We start from the raw sequence: 14,857 nt of genomic DNA on the forward strand, positions 1-14,857 counted from the left end.
CTAGAGGCAGAGGTAGGGGAAAAAGGCTGCAACAGACAGCAGGTTCCCAGGAACAAAAGTCCTCCCCCGCTTCCTCTTCCAAGTCCGCCGCATGACGGTGGGGCTCCACAGGTGGAGCCAGGTACGGTGGGGGCCCGCCTCAGAAATTTCAGCGATCAGTGGGCTCGCTCACAGGTGGATCCCTGGATCCTTCAAGTAGTATCTCAGGGATACATGCTGGAATTCGAGGCGGCTCCACCCCACCGGTTCCTAAAATCTGCCTTGCCGATTGCTCCCTCAGACAGGGAGGCGGTGCTAGCGGCAATTCACAAGCTGTATTCCCAGCAGGTGATAATCAAGGTACCCCTACTTCAACAAGGCCGGGGTTACTATTCCACACTATTTGTGGTACCGAAGCCGGACGGTTCGGTGAGACCCATTTTAAATTTGAAATCCTTGAACATGTACATAAAAAAATTCAAGTTCAAGATGGAATCGCTCAGGGCGGTTATTGCAAGCCTGGACGAGGGGGATTACATGGTTTCCCTGGACATCAAGGATGCTTACCTGCATGTCCCCATTTACCATCCTCACCAGGAGTACCTCAGATTTGTGGTACAGGATTGCCATTACCAATTCCAGACGCTGCCGTTTGGACTCTCCACGGCACCAAGGGTATTTACCAAGGTTATGGCGGAAATTATGATACTCCTTCGAAGAAAGGGAGTTTTAATTATCTCGTACTTGGACGATCTCCTAATAAAGGCACGGTCCAAAGAACAGTTGTTGGTGGGAGTAGCACTATCTCAGGAAGTGCTGAACCAGCACGGCTGGATTCTGAATATCCCAAAGTCACAGCTGGTCCCGACGACACGTCTACTGTTCCTGGGGATGATTCTGGACACAGTCCAGAAAAAAGTGTTTCTCCCGGAGGAGAAAGCCAGGGAGTTGTCTTCTCTAGTCAGAGACCTCCTGAAACCAAAACAGGTATCGGTGCATCACTGCACGCGGGTCCTGGGAAAGATGGTAGCTTCTTACGAAGCAATTCCATTCGGCAGGTTCCATGCCAGAATCTTTCAGTGGGACCTGTTGGACAAGTGGTCCGGATCGCATCTTCGGATGCATCGCTTGATAACCCTGTCTGCAAGAACCAGGGTGTCTCTTCTGTGGTGGCTGCAGAGTGCTCATCTTTTGGAGGGTCGCAGATTCGGCATTCAGGACTGGGTCCTGGTGACCACGGACGCCAGCCTGCGAGGCTGGGGGGCAGTCACAAAGGGAAGAAACTTCCAAGGACTATGGACAAGTCAGGAGACTTCCCTTCACATAAATATTCTGGAACTAAGGGCTATCTACAATGCCCTAAGTCAAGCAAAATCCCTGCTCCTACACCAGCCGGTGCTGATCCAGTCAGACAACATCACGGCAGTCGCCCATGTGAATCGACAGGGCGGCACAAGAAGCAGGATGGCAATGACAGAAGCCACAAGAATTCTCCGATGGGCGGAAAATCGTGTACTAGCACTGTCAGCAGTGTTCATTCCGGGAGTGGACAACTGGAAAGCAGACTTCCTCAGCAGACACGACCTCCACCCGGGAGAGTGGGGACTTCATCCAGAAGTCTTCCAAATGATTGTACATCAGTGGGGTCGTCCACAGGTGGACATGATGGCGTCCCGCCTAAACAAAAAACTAGAGAGGTATTGCGCCAGGTCAAGAGACCCTCAAGCGATAGCTGTGGACGCTCTGGTGACACCGTGGGTGTACCAGTCAGTTTATGTGTTCCCTCCGCTGCCTCTCATACCAAAGGTATTGAGAATAATAAGAAAGCGAGGAGTAAACACAATTCTCGTGGTTCCGGATTGGCCAAGAAGAACATGGTACCCGGAACTTCAAGAGATGATCTCAGAGGACCCGTGGCCTCTGCCGCTAAGACAAGACCTGCTACAGCAGGGGCCCTGTCTGTTCCAAGACTTACCGCGGCTGCGTTTGACGGCATGGCGGTTGAACGCCGGATCCTGAAAGAAAAGGGCATTCCGGAGGAAGTCATTCCTACGCTTATTAAAGCCAGGAAAGAGGTTACAGCAAATCATTATCACCGCATATGGCGGAAATATGTTGCATGGTGTGAGGCCGAAAAGGCCCCAACTGAGGAATTTCAACTAGGTCGATTTCTGCATTTCCTGCAAGCAGGAGTGAATATGGGCCTAAAACTGGGTTCCATTAAGGTACAGATCTCGGCTCTATCGATTTTCTTTCAGAAAGAACTAGCTTCAGTACCTGAAGTTCAGACATTTGTAAAGGGAGTGCTGCATATTCAGCCCCCATATGTGCCTCCTGTGGCACCTTGGGATCTCAACGTGGTGTTGAATTTCTTAAAATCACATTGGTTTGAACCACTAAAAACCGTGGATCTGAAATATCTCACGTGGAAGGTGGTCATGTTATTGGCCTTGGCTTCTGCCAGGCGAGTATCAGAATTGGCGGCTTTGTCTTATAAAAGCCCTTATCTGATTTTCCATATGGATAGGGCAGAATTGAGGACTCGTCCCCAGTTTCTCCCTAAGGTGGTGTCAGCGTTTCATTTGAACCAGCCTATTGTGGTGCCTGCGGCCACTAGGGACTTGGAGGACTCCAAGTTGTTAGACGTGGTCAGGGCCCTGAAAATATATGTTTCCAGGACGGCTGGAGTCAGAAAATCTGACTCGCTGTTTATCCTATATGCACCCAACAAGCTGGGTGCTCCTGCTTCTAAGCAGACTATTGCTCGTTGGATTTGTAGTACAATTCAACTTGCATATTCTGTGGCAGGCCTGCCACAGCCAAAATCTGTCAATGCCCATTCCACAAGGAAGGTGGGCTCATCTTGGGCGGCTTCCCGAGGGGTCTCGGCTTTACAACTTTGCCGAGCTGCTACTTGGTCAGGGGCAAACACGTTTGCAAAATTCTATAAATTTGATACCCTGGCTGAGGAGGACCTGGAGTTCTCTTATTCGGTGTTGCAGAGCCATCCGCACTCTCCCGCCCGTTTGGGAGCTTTGGTATAATCCCCATGGTCCTTACGGAGTTCCCAGCATCCACTAGGACGTCAGAGAAAATAAGAATTTACTCACCGGTAATTCTATTTCTCGTAGTCCGTAGTGGATGCTGGGCGCCCATCCCAAGTTCGGTTTATCTGCAATACTTGTACATAGTTATTGTTAACTAAATCGGGTTATTGTTGAGCCATCTGTGAGGCTCAGTTGTTTCATACTGTTAACTGGGTTTCATATCACGAGTTGTACGGTGTGATTGGTGTGGCTGGTATGAGTCTTACCCGGGATTCAAAATCCTTCCTTATTGTGTACGCTCGTCCGGGCACAGTGTCCTAACTGAGGCTTGGAGGAGGGTCATAGTGGGAGGAGCCAGTGCACACCAGGTAGTCTGAAATCTTTCTAGAGTGCCCAGCCTCCTTCGGAGCCCGCTATTCCCCATGGTCCTTACGGAGTTCCCAGCATCCACTACGGACTACGAGAAATAGAATTACCGGTGAGTAAATTCTTATTTTTCCCTTAAATAGCCCGCTTAAAGGTATACGCACCAAAACCACCGAATAGGATGACTCCTAACCAATCAATAAATAACATAAATCTGCTTAGCAACCAGTTAATAGAAACTGCCCAGTCACAAAAAATCAGGACTCTTGTATAGCTTTTCATGCCTATTCAGTCCTCAGCTAATCAAGTCTTTTAGAATTCCCAAAACATTCTGTGTCTTGATGGCAATCCCGAGGCGTTTACAGGTGTGATGTCTGTGCAGTGTTCATCTATAGTCTGAATTTCTAACCTGTGGGCCCCACTTTGTCTTGTCAGGTCAGAGATGACTTTTATGTATGGTCTTGTATTTTGTTCCTATACATTACTTCTACTGCTTACTTCTATACCTTCAATAGAGATATTGCTGTATTAAAGTTGGTAATATCTAATGATTGCCTTCAAGTACTACTTAGTGTGACCCCATAGGCATGATTGTGTGTATGGTTTTTTCAGCATCACACACTTTGTGAGGGGTGTGGTATGTAGGGTCGACAGTGTCTAGGTTGACCACTATTGGTCGACAGCAAGTAGGTTGACATGGTTTCTAGGTCGACAGGGACACTAGGTCGATGTTAGTTTTTTCACTTTTTATGGTGTCTTTCTCAGTACAGTGACCAGGAACCCCAATTAGTGCACAGTGTCCCCTTGCATGAAGTACTTCACTCTGGTACCGCTGCGCTCTGCACAGGTTACCGTTCCCAATTGTAGTCCACGTGGATCGTAAAGTACGAAAAAGTAAGAAAAAATTTAAAAAAGTAATGTCGACCTAGAGTCCCTGTTAACCTAGAAACCATGTCGACCTACTTACTGTCGACCAATAGTGGTCGACCTAGAGATTGATGCCCTTAGTGAGGTGGGTATGACTGAGGAGGGTGCCTGGTTATTTTAGTTGCTGTCGCCCTCTAGATTCCAACCGGTCTGGCCATTGTCCTCTTACCACTCATTAGCAATTAAGTTGCACCTATAGAATTGACTCTCATTGGATGTTATTATTTTGAGCACCTTTCTCTTAAGCTAGTGAGAAATATGAGATACTAAAACAACCCTGTCTGTCACCAATAATCCTTAGTCACCTGGATCACATTTTTTCCTCCTTGTGTTTGGTTGGAGCAACAGCATAACCCCTTGATCGTGTCTGCATGCTTTTATGCATAGAGATGCTGCCTATTAGAAATTTACATTAGTGAGCTGGTGTACATGTACTAAAGGGGCTGTGAATTGTATGTAAAATTCATTACATGATTTGTGCATGTTTTTAAACATACAGTGGAGGTTAATGTATCAAGTGATGAAGTTGCCCAGAGCAACCAATCGGCTTTGAGGTAGCATTTATCAATTCCAATCTATAAAATGATAGGAAGAAGCAGATTGGTTACTATGGGCAACTTCTCCACTGGTCTACTTATCCTCTCTGTTCACTACATGATACATTAACCCCATGGCCTGATGTAGAGTTGAAGTCAACTTGGCCACGGATGCTTCTGCTTTATTTGCATCAAAAAATAAAATGCTTATGATTTGCACGCATCTCTGCAAGCATACTGCCTCAATTGATACTTGTCATCCTCTATGTGCACTTACACCAGCCTGTACTAGGTGCAAAGATGCTTCAGAGAACATACATGTTACATCTTCTAGCAGGCGCAATGTAGCCTGCAATTCTTTTTTTTTTATGCCCTTTCTGAGTTTGCCTATGTGAAGTTTCCCTGTCCTGACCATCCAGTTGCAAATGAATGTGACTGAAATGCATACAGCTTTGCATCACCCGCACTCTCATACACTCTATTCCTGAGCATCAGTGGAACAAAAACATGCACAGTGCGCTCCGAACACCACCATACATTCAGTCCATAATAAATGTATTAAATCATTTATTGTGTTTTTTTTTTTCCCTTTCCTCTAAAGGTCAAGATGATTTTGATCTGGGTGATGCAGTTGGTAAGTTGATAAATATTTTTCAGCATGGTAAATATGCAGCAATGGTTAAATCCATTAAAACTTTGAAAAATGTATATGGATATTGTAACCTGTTGTACATTGGATGAAAGTGCATGGTACTGGCTATAGTTTAGCAACATATTAGCAAAGAAGTAAGCATTTTACTACCGATGTGTCCTCAGCACTGCAGATGAGTACTGCAGTCATGCCAAACAGCCCCATCAGATGCGACCATGTCAGGGAAAGCCCAACTTAACAAGTAGCTAATGGGGAGTCAATACCAGTCTTCCAGCACCCGACCAGCTATACTTTACAATTGACTTTAACAAAGTCCTAGAACATTGCCACACCAAATTAAGCTGTCAATGTCTTTACCTTCCCATGGGGGAATGTCAGGAGCATGGCATGAATACCGGTAGCGCAAGCGCAGCAAGCCTGCTAAGGGCTTCGTTTCGCTCATCCCCCTCGCCGGGCATCTAAATGCCGGATCCCAGCGTTGGTATGGTGACAGCCAGTCACACAATACTAACCTCCTGTAACATAAGTATATGGTAATCTGGGGCTGATTCACTTGTTCTGTGGGCAGCTACCAGGGCTATTCAATAGGTGCCCCCGTTGGCTAAACCCATCTAAAGTACAGGTTATGGCTCTCAAACTGGAGTTTAAGCACATTTCAGCTCCCCTCAGATTGCAAGCTGAAATGTCTCCCCGGCTAAATGCGCACCTGTATGCAGCACCAATTGAATTGCCCTGTTGGGCACCATGTAGTGGCAGCCGGGGAGACCAACAATTGAATGTTCCCCTGTATATGCCTTTGGCTGTTTTGGCTACATCTTGCCAAAACCTGCGCTCCCAGGCGCACCATGCTGCGTTGTTTGCCACCTCATTCACTTTGAATGGGGCGCATGCGCGTCTAGATGTGCACTTGGTCACCACAGTCAAGGCGCACGTCTACATGCAGCCACAACAAACATTGCTACATCTATATGGCTCAAGGCCGCCTCAAAAAAAAAAAAACCCTCAAGTGAGGCTAGGGACAGTTATATTTTAGCATCCCTGTGATTATCCTGCGGGGTCCAAAATAGCGAGGATTTCCAACGTGAAGAAAAAATGGTTCCCCACATGTCACAGTCCATCCACTGGAAGTTCCAATTGTAAATGTCCAAAGCCAAATGCCTTCTGACTGTAGCGGTGCTAGCGCATTTTGCGGTCGTAGCTTGCAACTTTATCAAAGGACAATTAGAGCTGCCATAGGCATTGTAAGTGAATACAAATATTTTTTGGATTGATTAACAATTTAATTTCTGTGCTTGACCCTGGTATGAGCAGGTGCTTAGTTTGCCTTAATGGTAAATACAGCCCATCACGAAGACACTCTGTTATTCTAAGATACATGTGTATTGATGTATTGACTCGTGTGAGACTATCATTTTTTTCTCCTTTATCCACTAGAGGACACTGGAGGCTAATGATAGTGGGTTATAGACAGGTGGATAAATGGAGCCGACACATTAAATTTGTGTCACTGGCTCCTCCATCTCTGTGCCCCCCTCCAGACCAGTTTTAGAAATGTGCCTGAGGGAACCGGTCACTCTCTGAGCTTTCTCCAGAAGTTTTTTTTTTTTTTTAATTAAATCAATTTTAGCTGCAAAGACCAGCTTTGAGGACAGCACTGCACCTGCCTGCAACGTGGTAGCTACTGGAGGGACTAGTCTGTATATTACTGTATACTCTGCCAATATTAATACCTGTATACATAAAAAATAAAAAGGGGATATTGTCAAATAGACTTTTAAAGGCTAATATCTTTTTTTGAGGCTGTACATGGAACCTCAAGCACCACTAGCAACTAACATAGGTTTGTGTTTTATGGAAGTAAATGTATCATCTTAACTTTTGCATTTTTTTTCCCTTTTATCTTTATAGATCATACAGGTAAGTTGAAAATATTTCAATATTTCCACTCCACTCTTTTTTTAGGTTCTTATTTTTCTTTTTCTTTTTTAATCTGGTGTTAGAGACACCCCGTAGTTAATAGGCTATAGATAAAGAGATTTCACCAAAAATTGCTAGTGAGTAACTCATGCAAGGTATTATGTTTTATTTTAAATAGGAAATATGGTGCACACTACCAAAATAAAGTGAGGGACCTATGCAGATAACACTGTACACTAATCTCACACCTACAGTACTGCTTTCCAAATTAATTTGATATATACTTCTAGAATAATAGAATTTCACAAGCAGGATATTGTATATGGGAGGGGGGCGGTGTTGTGCTAGTTTGTAATACCTTGCATCATTCTTTGCGTTTGTTCACATCATGCTGTGCTATGCTTGGTGGCTACATATGAGGGACTCAGTGGGAAAGAGGCATAATGCCACATCTACATAGATTTTGAATTTTTGCGGCCATCCAGTATCTACGCCCCTAACCACTAACATAGTGTCATGTTCCTGTTTCTCACCAGCAGCAATATACAAATCCCTGGTATTATTATATTTCAGGATATATCTAGTTGAAAAAGTTGCAAGAGTCATTTTGTGGTTTGTGTCTCTTCCACTGAGCCCCTTGTATGTAGAGCTAGGCCAGCGACAACCCCTCTCCCTTGGGAACAGCTTTGTCTTTCAGCACATGCAGTGACAGGTGAGTGGGACACCCCGCCAAACACTTCTGCCAGTCTGTATAGACACCTAAAAGCTGGACTGTAGCCCCTGAATCAGAATGGTTGGGAGGTATTATAATGGCATATTTATTACTTAGCACAGTGGTTCTCAAACTGTGCTATGGCACCCTGGGGTGCCCCAAGACACATGCTGGGGTGCCTTGGATTGATGATCCAGGACCAATTTAAATTATTTATGGTTAATGTAATAGACAAAACCAGCGCTGGTGGCTGCCAATCCTAAAATATGTGGACAAACAGAATCAAATCTTGTCCCGCACCACATAATTGAATTTAAGGCTTATATATCAACACAATTTACTTACTTTAATATATATATTTTTTCCCCCCCCCAATTTCTCAATAAGATACTTCTGGCTTAGGGGTGCCATGAAAAAAATTCTGATACTCAAGGGCGCTGTGATTCAAAAAAGTGTGGGAACCACTGACTTAGCCCATTTCTATATTTTGTAATGAATGTTTTATCAAGTGTTTTTTTATTTTTTTTCCAATTTCCAGTAGAAACTACTAAAAAAACAGTTGCGGCTTCTACACCGAAACCTGGAGGTGGTGAGTTATGATTAAATTGTGCATGACCTGTGTAACAAAGTAATCTGTCTTGGAGAGTTTAGTTAGTATGGCGCTTTTCCCAAGTGAGATACAGAGAGAAGTATTAGTAAAGAGTTTGGGATGCATTTTTGAGGGATAGCAAGGGAGTTATGGCAGCACCTGGTTTGCAGAGCAGGCTCTCTACTTACCCCCTCTCATGGACTCCAATACCTTTGCTCGCTCCTGTAGACTGCTTCTCTTATGGGTCCCGTATTCTGCTCCCTCCTGCACTCCACACTACCGGTCTCCAACCAATGAGAATGACTCTCTACACCATTTTTTTTTTTTTGCCTCCTGTTTTTGGGAGATGTAGAGATGCTGCCCTTGGCCACAGCAGCTCCCCCCTAATATCCCTTTGTAACTGGTCATCTTCTTTTTAAACGAGACTAGGGTGTCCTAATAAAAAATAAATAAATAAATATATATATATATATATATATATATATATATATATATATATATATATATATTTGTGACCCTGTAAAGGTGGAGGCCAAATGTAAGTAGGTGTGGTAAGCGCATAAGGAAAGCTGCTATCATTATAGACTTTTTTTTTTTTTTTTTTAGGCCACCCCCAAACTACTTCCCCCTTCAAAGACCAAATATACTGAGAGCCACTGTTATGTGAGCATAGGGGGTGATTTCAGAGCCTGATTGCTGTGCACCAAATGTTGCTGTCCTGTGATCAGATAGTCGCTGTACAATCTCATGTGTACGCTGTGTGAAAATGTCCCTCAGTCGGCGGCAGCAACTCGCTCACCATCGAATGGTTTATCCAGTGTGTGCAGTCTTCGCACTGTAGGAGTAAGTTCTGGGCTGTGCACAAAGAACAGGCTGATCGGGGCTGACATCACACACCCTCCCAGAAAATGCTTGGGAATGCCTGCGTTTTTCCAGACACACACCCAGTAAAAAGTCAGTTACCACCACCAAACGGCCTCTTCCTGTCAATCACCTTGCGAATGCCCGTGCAATCAAACTTTTTGCACCATCTTGTTGCTGGTTGGTGACGAGCGTGCGCATTGTGGTGCAAAAATGCACAATAGCGATCAGGTCTGAATCGGGCCCATAGATTCCAACTTTACAATGCACTGCAATGCAGTAGATTGTCTTGACTGTGTGGGGCCGGCTGTCTACTACCTCTTCTACACATGCTGCTAAAGTGACTGTTTGTCCGGATACTGGGGTCTTGTGACCAGTTTAAACAACTAAGGGGCATATGCTTGGAGTGAGATAAAGTGCCAGCCAATCAACTTCTAATTGCCTTATTACAGACTTTATTTGGAGCTGACTAGTTGGTATTTTCTTTCTCCATACTTTGATACATATGCCACATGATTTCCCAGAACACCTAGCAATGAGTGAACATTCTAGGCTTCCTGTCCCCCAAAATAAAATTGACATCCATGTTTAGAACTTAAATGAATAACATTCACATTTTTACATGTAGGCCTAATCTTCCACCATTCTGCCCTGGCACTAAATGAATAACGTTCACATTTAACAACTTAGGCCTCTTTCCTCAAACCAGCACCTGCATTAACGTTTCATGCAATGTTGCGCTATTGTGGTACGCCCTTTAACGTTCTGCAGTTCTGTCATGGCTGATGATGGGTCTGAGCTGGGGCTGTTTCGCACTTGTCATATTTTTGCGGAACTTTTTATTGTCACATTTTCTCTGCATGACCTTTGTTTGCCCCGATGCTTTTGCAGATGGTAGAAAAAAACATGACTTAGATGTAATTTTAATGGAAAATACAATATTGACCTATTATGTTAATGAACAGTGATAAACAGTATGCCAAGACTATGCAACTACCGTGTTGCATTTGTGCAAAAAAGGGTTATTGCTTCTGTAAAATGTATTGAAAGTCAGACTATGGAGAACTTTTATATATTTCTGTAGCTGCGCCTTTTGGCTTCTGAAATGAACATCACAGCCATAGCCAAAAACGTTAGGAGCACTTACTAAATGACAAAAAGCTGAGTCTTTTCACTGCTTGCCTACAAACCTACCTATCCGAGTACTTATCAGTCCCCATGTCGCCGCGTGACATCCTCACATGTGCTGTTAGCCTCGCACTAAGACCTCGCACTTATTGTTTTATTACTAGTTATTTATATTGCGCACACATATTCCTCAGCGCTTTACAGAGAGAATATTTACAGAGAGTCCATTCACATAAGTCCCTGCCCCAGTGGCTGGTATTCCCTGGCAGGTATCGCAGACGGGAGACCGCCAGTCACCATACCGACCCAGGGATCCCGGCAATCAGATTGCTGTGGGAGGGGGATAGGGGGTGAGTGCAACAAAGCCCCTTGCGGGCTCACTGCGCTCACCACAGGTTCTTTGCCCACACTCTGGGTGTCGTGAACGCCCACGAGTGGGTATAGCCCCGGTTAGTCGGCATGCCAACTGACAGTATTGTAATGGGGGCAGTATGTAGGTGCTGGTATTGTGACCACCGGTCACATAACTACATCAAATGTTCCCTACCACATTTACACCCACGCACATTCACACTAGGGTTAAATTTGTTGGGATCCAATTAAACTACTAGTATATTTTTGGATTGTGGGAGGAAACGGGAGTACCCGGGGGAAACCTACGCAATCACAGGGAGACTATACAAACTCCACACCGTTAGAGCCATGGTGGGAATCGAACCCATGAGCTCAGTGCTGTGAGGCAGTAATGCTAACCATTACACCATCCACACTGTCCAAGACCCTAGACCAGAGATTTTCAACCTTTTTCAACTCGCGGCACACTGAACAAGATTTAAATATTGCCAATGCACACTCAGATATAACGGTGATACATGGTGCAGTTGAGTGTCCTAGGATGTCATGTTGCAGCTTCTCCATAGGTAACACCTGAGCCACATCTGAGAAAGCCAGAAGAGCCCAACACTGCCCAGGCCCAAAATTAGAACTGGCTCCGCAATCACTAAACCCACCAGTATTGATTGTCCCAGGGCCTCAGTAGCGGCAAAACACTGAAAGCCTGGCTCTGCTTCTATGGCGGCACACCTGGAGACTGTTCAGGGCACACTAGTGTACCACGGCACAGTGGTTGAAAAACACTGACCTAGACCTTGCGGATTTTCAGGCTCTTGTGTATGTGCAAAGGGGCCAGCAGGAGACATGATGTATCTCCTCCGCACTAGGGGGGCAGTTCAGACCTGATCGTTGGGCTGCGTTTTTGTACAGTGGGCGATCAGGTCTAAACTGCGCATGTGTATGCACAGCAATGCACAGGTGCATCGCACGGGTACAAAGTGGATCGCCACTCAGTGATGGGTTTGTGCGAATTATCCATTCACACGGGCGTTCGCAAGGAGATTGACAGGAAGAAGGTGTTTGTGGGTGTCAACTGACTGTTTTCTGGGAGTGTTTTGAAAAACGCAGGCGTGTTCCTGGCGTTCATTCCGGTCCCGGACTGGCTGAAGTGATCGCAGCAGCTGAGTAAGTCTTGGGCTGCGCAGAGAATGGACAAAATCTGTTTGTACAGCTCTGCTACACCATGCGATCGCACACTTGCACAGCTAAAATAGACTCCCCTGTGGGCGATGAATATCTGATCGCAGCAGTGCGCTTGCTAGTGATCAGATCTGAATTAGCCCCTAGGCTGGGACAGTAACTTTTATTTTCTGTACCTCACATCTGCTAATGAAAGTTAAGCACATGCAGCCGAAAGAGCTACATGCTTTGCATTGATAGTCTGTGTAGAAGGGGCAGGATAAGCACAAGAACTCGCCTAAATAATGAATGCATTTGCTCCAAAAAGATGATCAGTAGAAGTACAGAATAAATGGCTGTAAGTACAGCTGCAGTCTAAAATAAACAAAAGGAAAGGATAGAGTTTTCTGGGTACACAGTTGCTGATACATTGCTGACATACAACGAATAATACGCACCATTGGATAGTGTGTAATATGTATAAGATAACCTGGTAGGTTTTCATGCCGTTGGTGCTCTCTCCTGCAGTAGATGGGTTAGGATTGGCTTGTACATTTTACAACTGCCATGTAATTACCCAGCTAGCTGACGTGTAAGGTATTCTGCTTGAGACAATGACGCTGCAAATTTTTTTTGCTTATCATTATCCAACATCTGGTGAAGCAACTAGTGACTAATGTGTGCTGTCTGCTTTGATATTTGTTATGGCATGTGCTTATGTTTAGTAGCCTTTTGACTTGTACAATTTTTTTTTTTTATCAAGACCCTTTATTTTATTTTTTTTAACAGACAAGCCTCAACCAGGTGGTGGTGGTAAGTACTTTTAATAGCATTCAGATCTCGCAGCTAGCTTGTTTTAAGAGTAAAGTTAAGATTCTACACCCTCTGCTTTTTTTTTTTTTTTTTTAACAGACAAGCCTCAACCAGGTGGTGGTGGTGGTGGTGGTAAGTACTTTTAATAGCATTCAGATCTCGCAGCTAGCTTGTTTTAAGAGTAAAGTTAAGATTCTACACCCTCTGCTTTTTCATCCTGCTATTTTTAATCACTTAAGGTTGTTGCTACAGATGTGACCTTATACAACATTGCCACGATGCATATGCACGAGCGCACACATTGAGGTAACGCTATGCTGTGGCAGGCTGTATACGCTCGCACCCGTGGATTTACCATGTAATGCGTATAGATTGCAGGTGCGAGCATATGCATGCTCCTGATCTCCCGCAACTCGCATGCCGCGATGCATACACAACATTATTAAAGGACACATCTATATATTGTCCCTCAATGTTGTTTCAGGGGTTTTGGGGACTGTTGAATTTATCAGACCACTTGACGTACACACTAATGCACTAGCACCACTCTCCACCCACTAAATAGACCATTCAGTCGGCTGCTGGTCACATGCCATTGTACCCAAGCTTAATGTAGTGTGATAAGTCACTGGAAGAGGCAACACTCCCTGGTTATAGTAGACTCACTTCAGATGTTCCCAGAGCACCCTTCTGCTCATTTTACCAAGAACACCGCACACTGGATTTGTTACATTTGTATCCCAGGCTTCAGGTCACTAAGGCATCTTCTCCTTTTCTAATTTATATTTAAGTGGCATAAAGTGTACGAAATGAGGCTTCATGCTTTAAGTCAGGCCTGGCCAACTTGTGGCTCTCCAGCTGTTGTGAAACTACACATCCCAGCATGCCCTGCCACAGTTTTAACATTCCCTAATAGCAAAAGTGTGGCAGGGCATGATGGGACTTGCAGTTTTGCAACAGCTGGAAAGCCACAGGTTGGGCAAGCCTGCTTTAAGCACTTCTGATAACTGTGATAGTTATAAGTCACCATGGATAGTAATGGTAAATAGGATTTCAAGCATTTAATATTACAATGTAACCACCTTGCTGCTTTCAATATATGAACAGGAGTTTAGGACAATTTTTTAATTTTGGTGTTATGGCATTACATTTGTAGTGGATGTTCATACTATATCTTTGAGCTTTGCTGTTGACCTCTGTGCTGCCTCTTAACTTGTATGAAACACTTAGCCGCTTGCGAAGAGTTTTCCAAAAATGTCCCCAAAATTGTTTTCAAATCATTAACAGATGGTGTAAAGAATAACCATTTTAAACCTGAATTGGTATAATTTTATAATCAAGTATAAAGATGTGAGTAAAATGATACGTGTCATATTTAAAAAGCCATTTATAAAATTTGATAATAAATTGACAATGGGGTATTTTATTTATATGTATTTATTTTAGGGGGTATTAGCCAGTTAAGTGGATAACTACTAATGCATTTATTTTAATCCATGGAAAGCAGACACTTTCATATTACTCTCAATCTCTTTAAATTAATAAACTTGCTGCTTCTTTCTCTTACGTCCTTGTGGATACTGGGGTCTTGTACTTTAGTATCATGGGGTATAGATCGGGTCCACTGGAGACTGGCACTTTAAAAACCTTTAGTGTGTGCTGGCTCCTCCCCTCTATTCCCTTCCTACCAGACCCAGTTTAGAAAAATGTACCCAGGAGCCGGGTGCATTTCTCTGAAGCTCCAGAGACTTTTCCTTTTATATTTTTATTTTAGTTTATTATTTTCAGGTAGCTCTGGTTGGCTACCTGCTTCATGGA

At 44.2% G+C, this 14,857-nt stretch overlaps 1 protein-coding gene across 2 annotated transcripts in view; it reads left to right on the plus strand.

The window, feature by feature from the left end:
- Positions 1-8,613: 8,613 nt before the first annotated feature.
- The window catches only part of LOC135047928 (CD99 antigen-like), a 45,602-nt gene continuing 39,358 nt past the window's right edge, over positions 8,614-14,857 (plus strand). Inside the window, exons 1-3 of one of the 2 annotated variants that reach the window (XM_063955486.1) lie at positions 8,614-8,725; positions 13,016-13,039; positions 13,139-13,171. In XM_063955486.1, coding sequence (XP_063811556.1) covers positions 8,629-8,725; positions 13,016-13,039; positions 13,139-13,171 — 154 coding nt within the window. In that variant the 5' untranslated portion in view covers positions 8,614-8,628. The remainder of the gene's footprint in view (positions 8,726-13,015; positions 13,040-13,138; positions 13,172-14,857) is intronic. The other variant, XM_063955487.1, reaches the window with a different exon arrangement.

This window comes from Pseudophryne corroboree, chromosome 2 (genome assembly GCF_028390025.1).
Source record: "Pseudophryne corroboree isolate aPseCor3 chromosome 2, aPseCor3.hap2, whole genome shotgun sequence".
In the NCBI taxonomy this organism is placed as follows: domain Eukaryota; kingdom Metazoa; phylum Chordata; class Amphibia; order Anura; family Myobatrachidae; genus Pseudophryne; species Pseudophryne corroboree.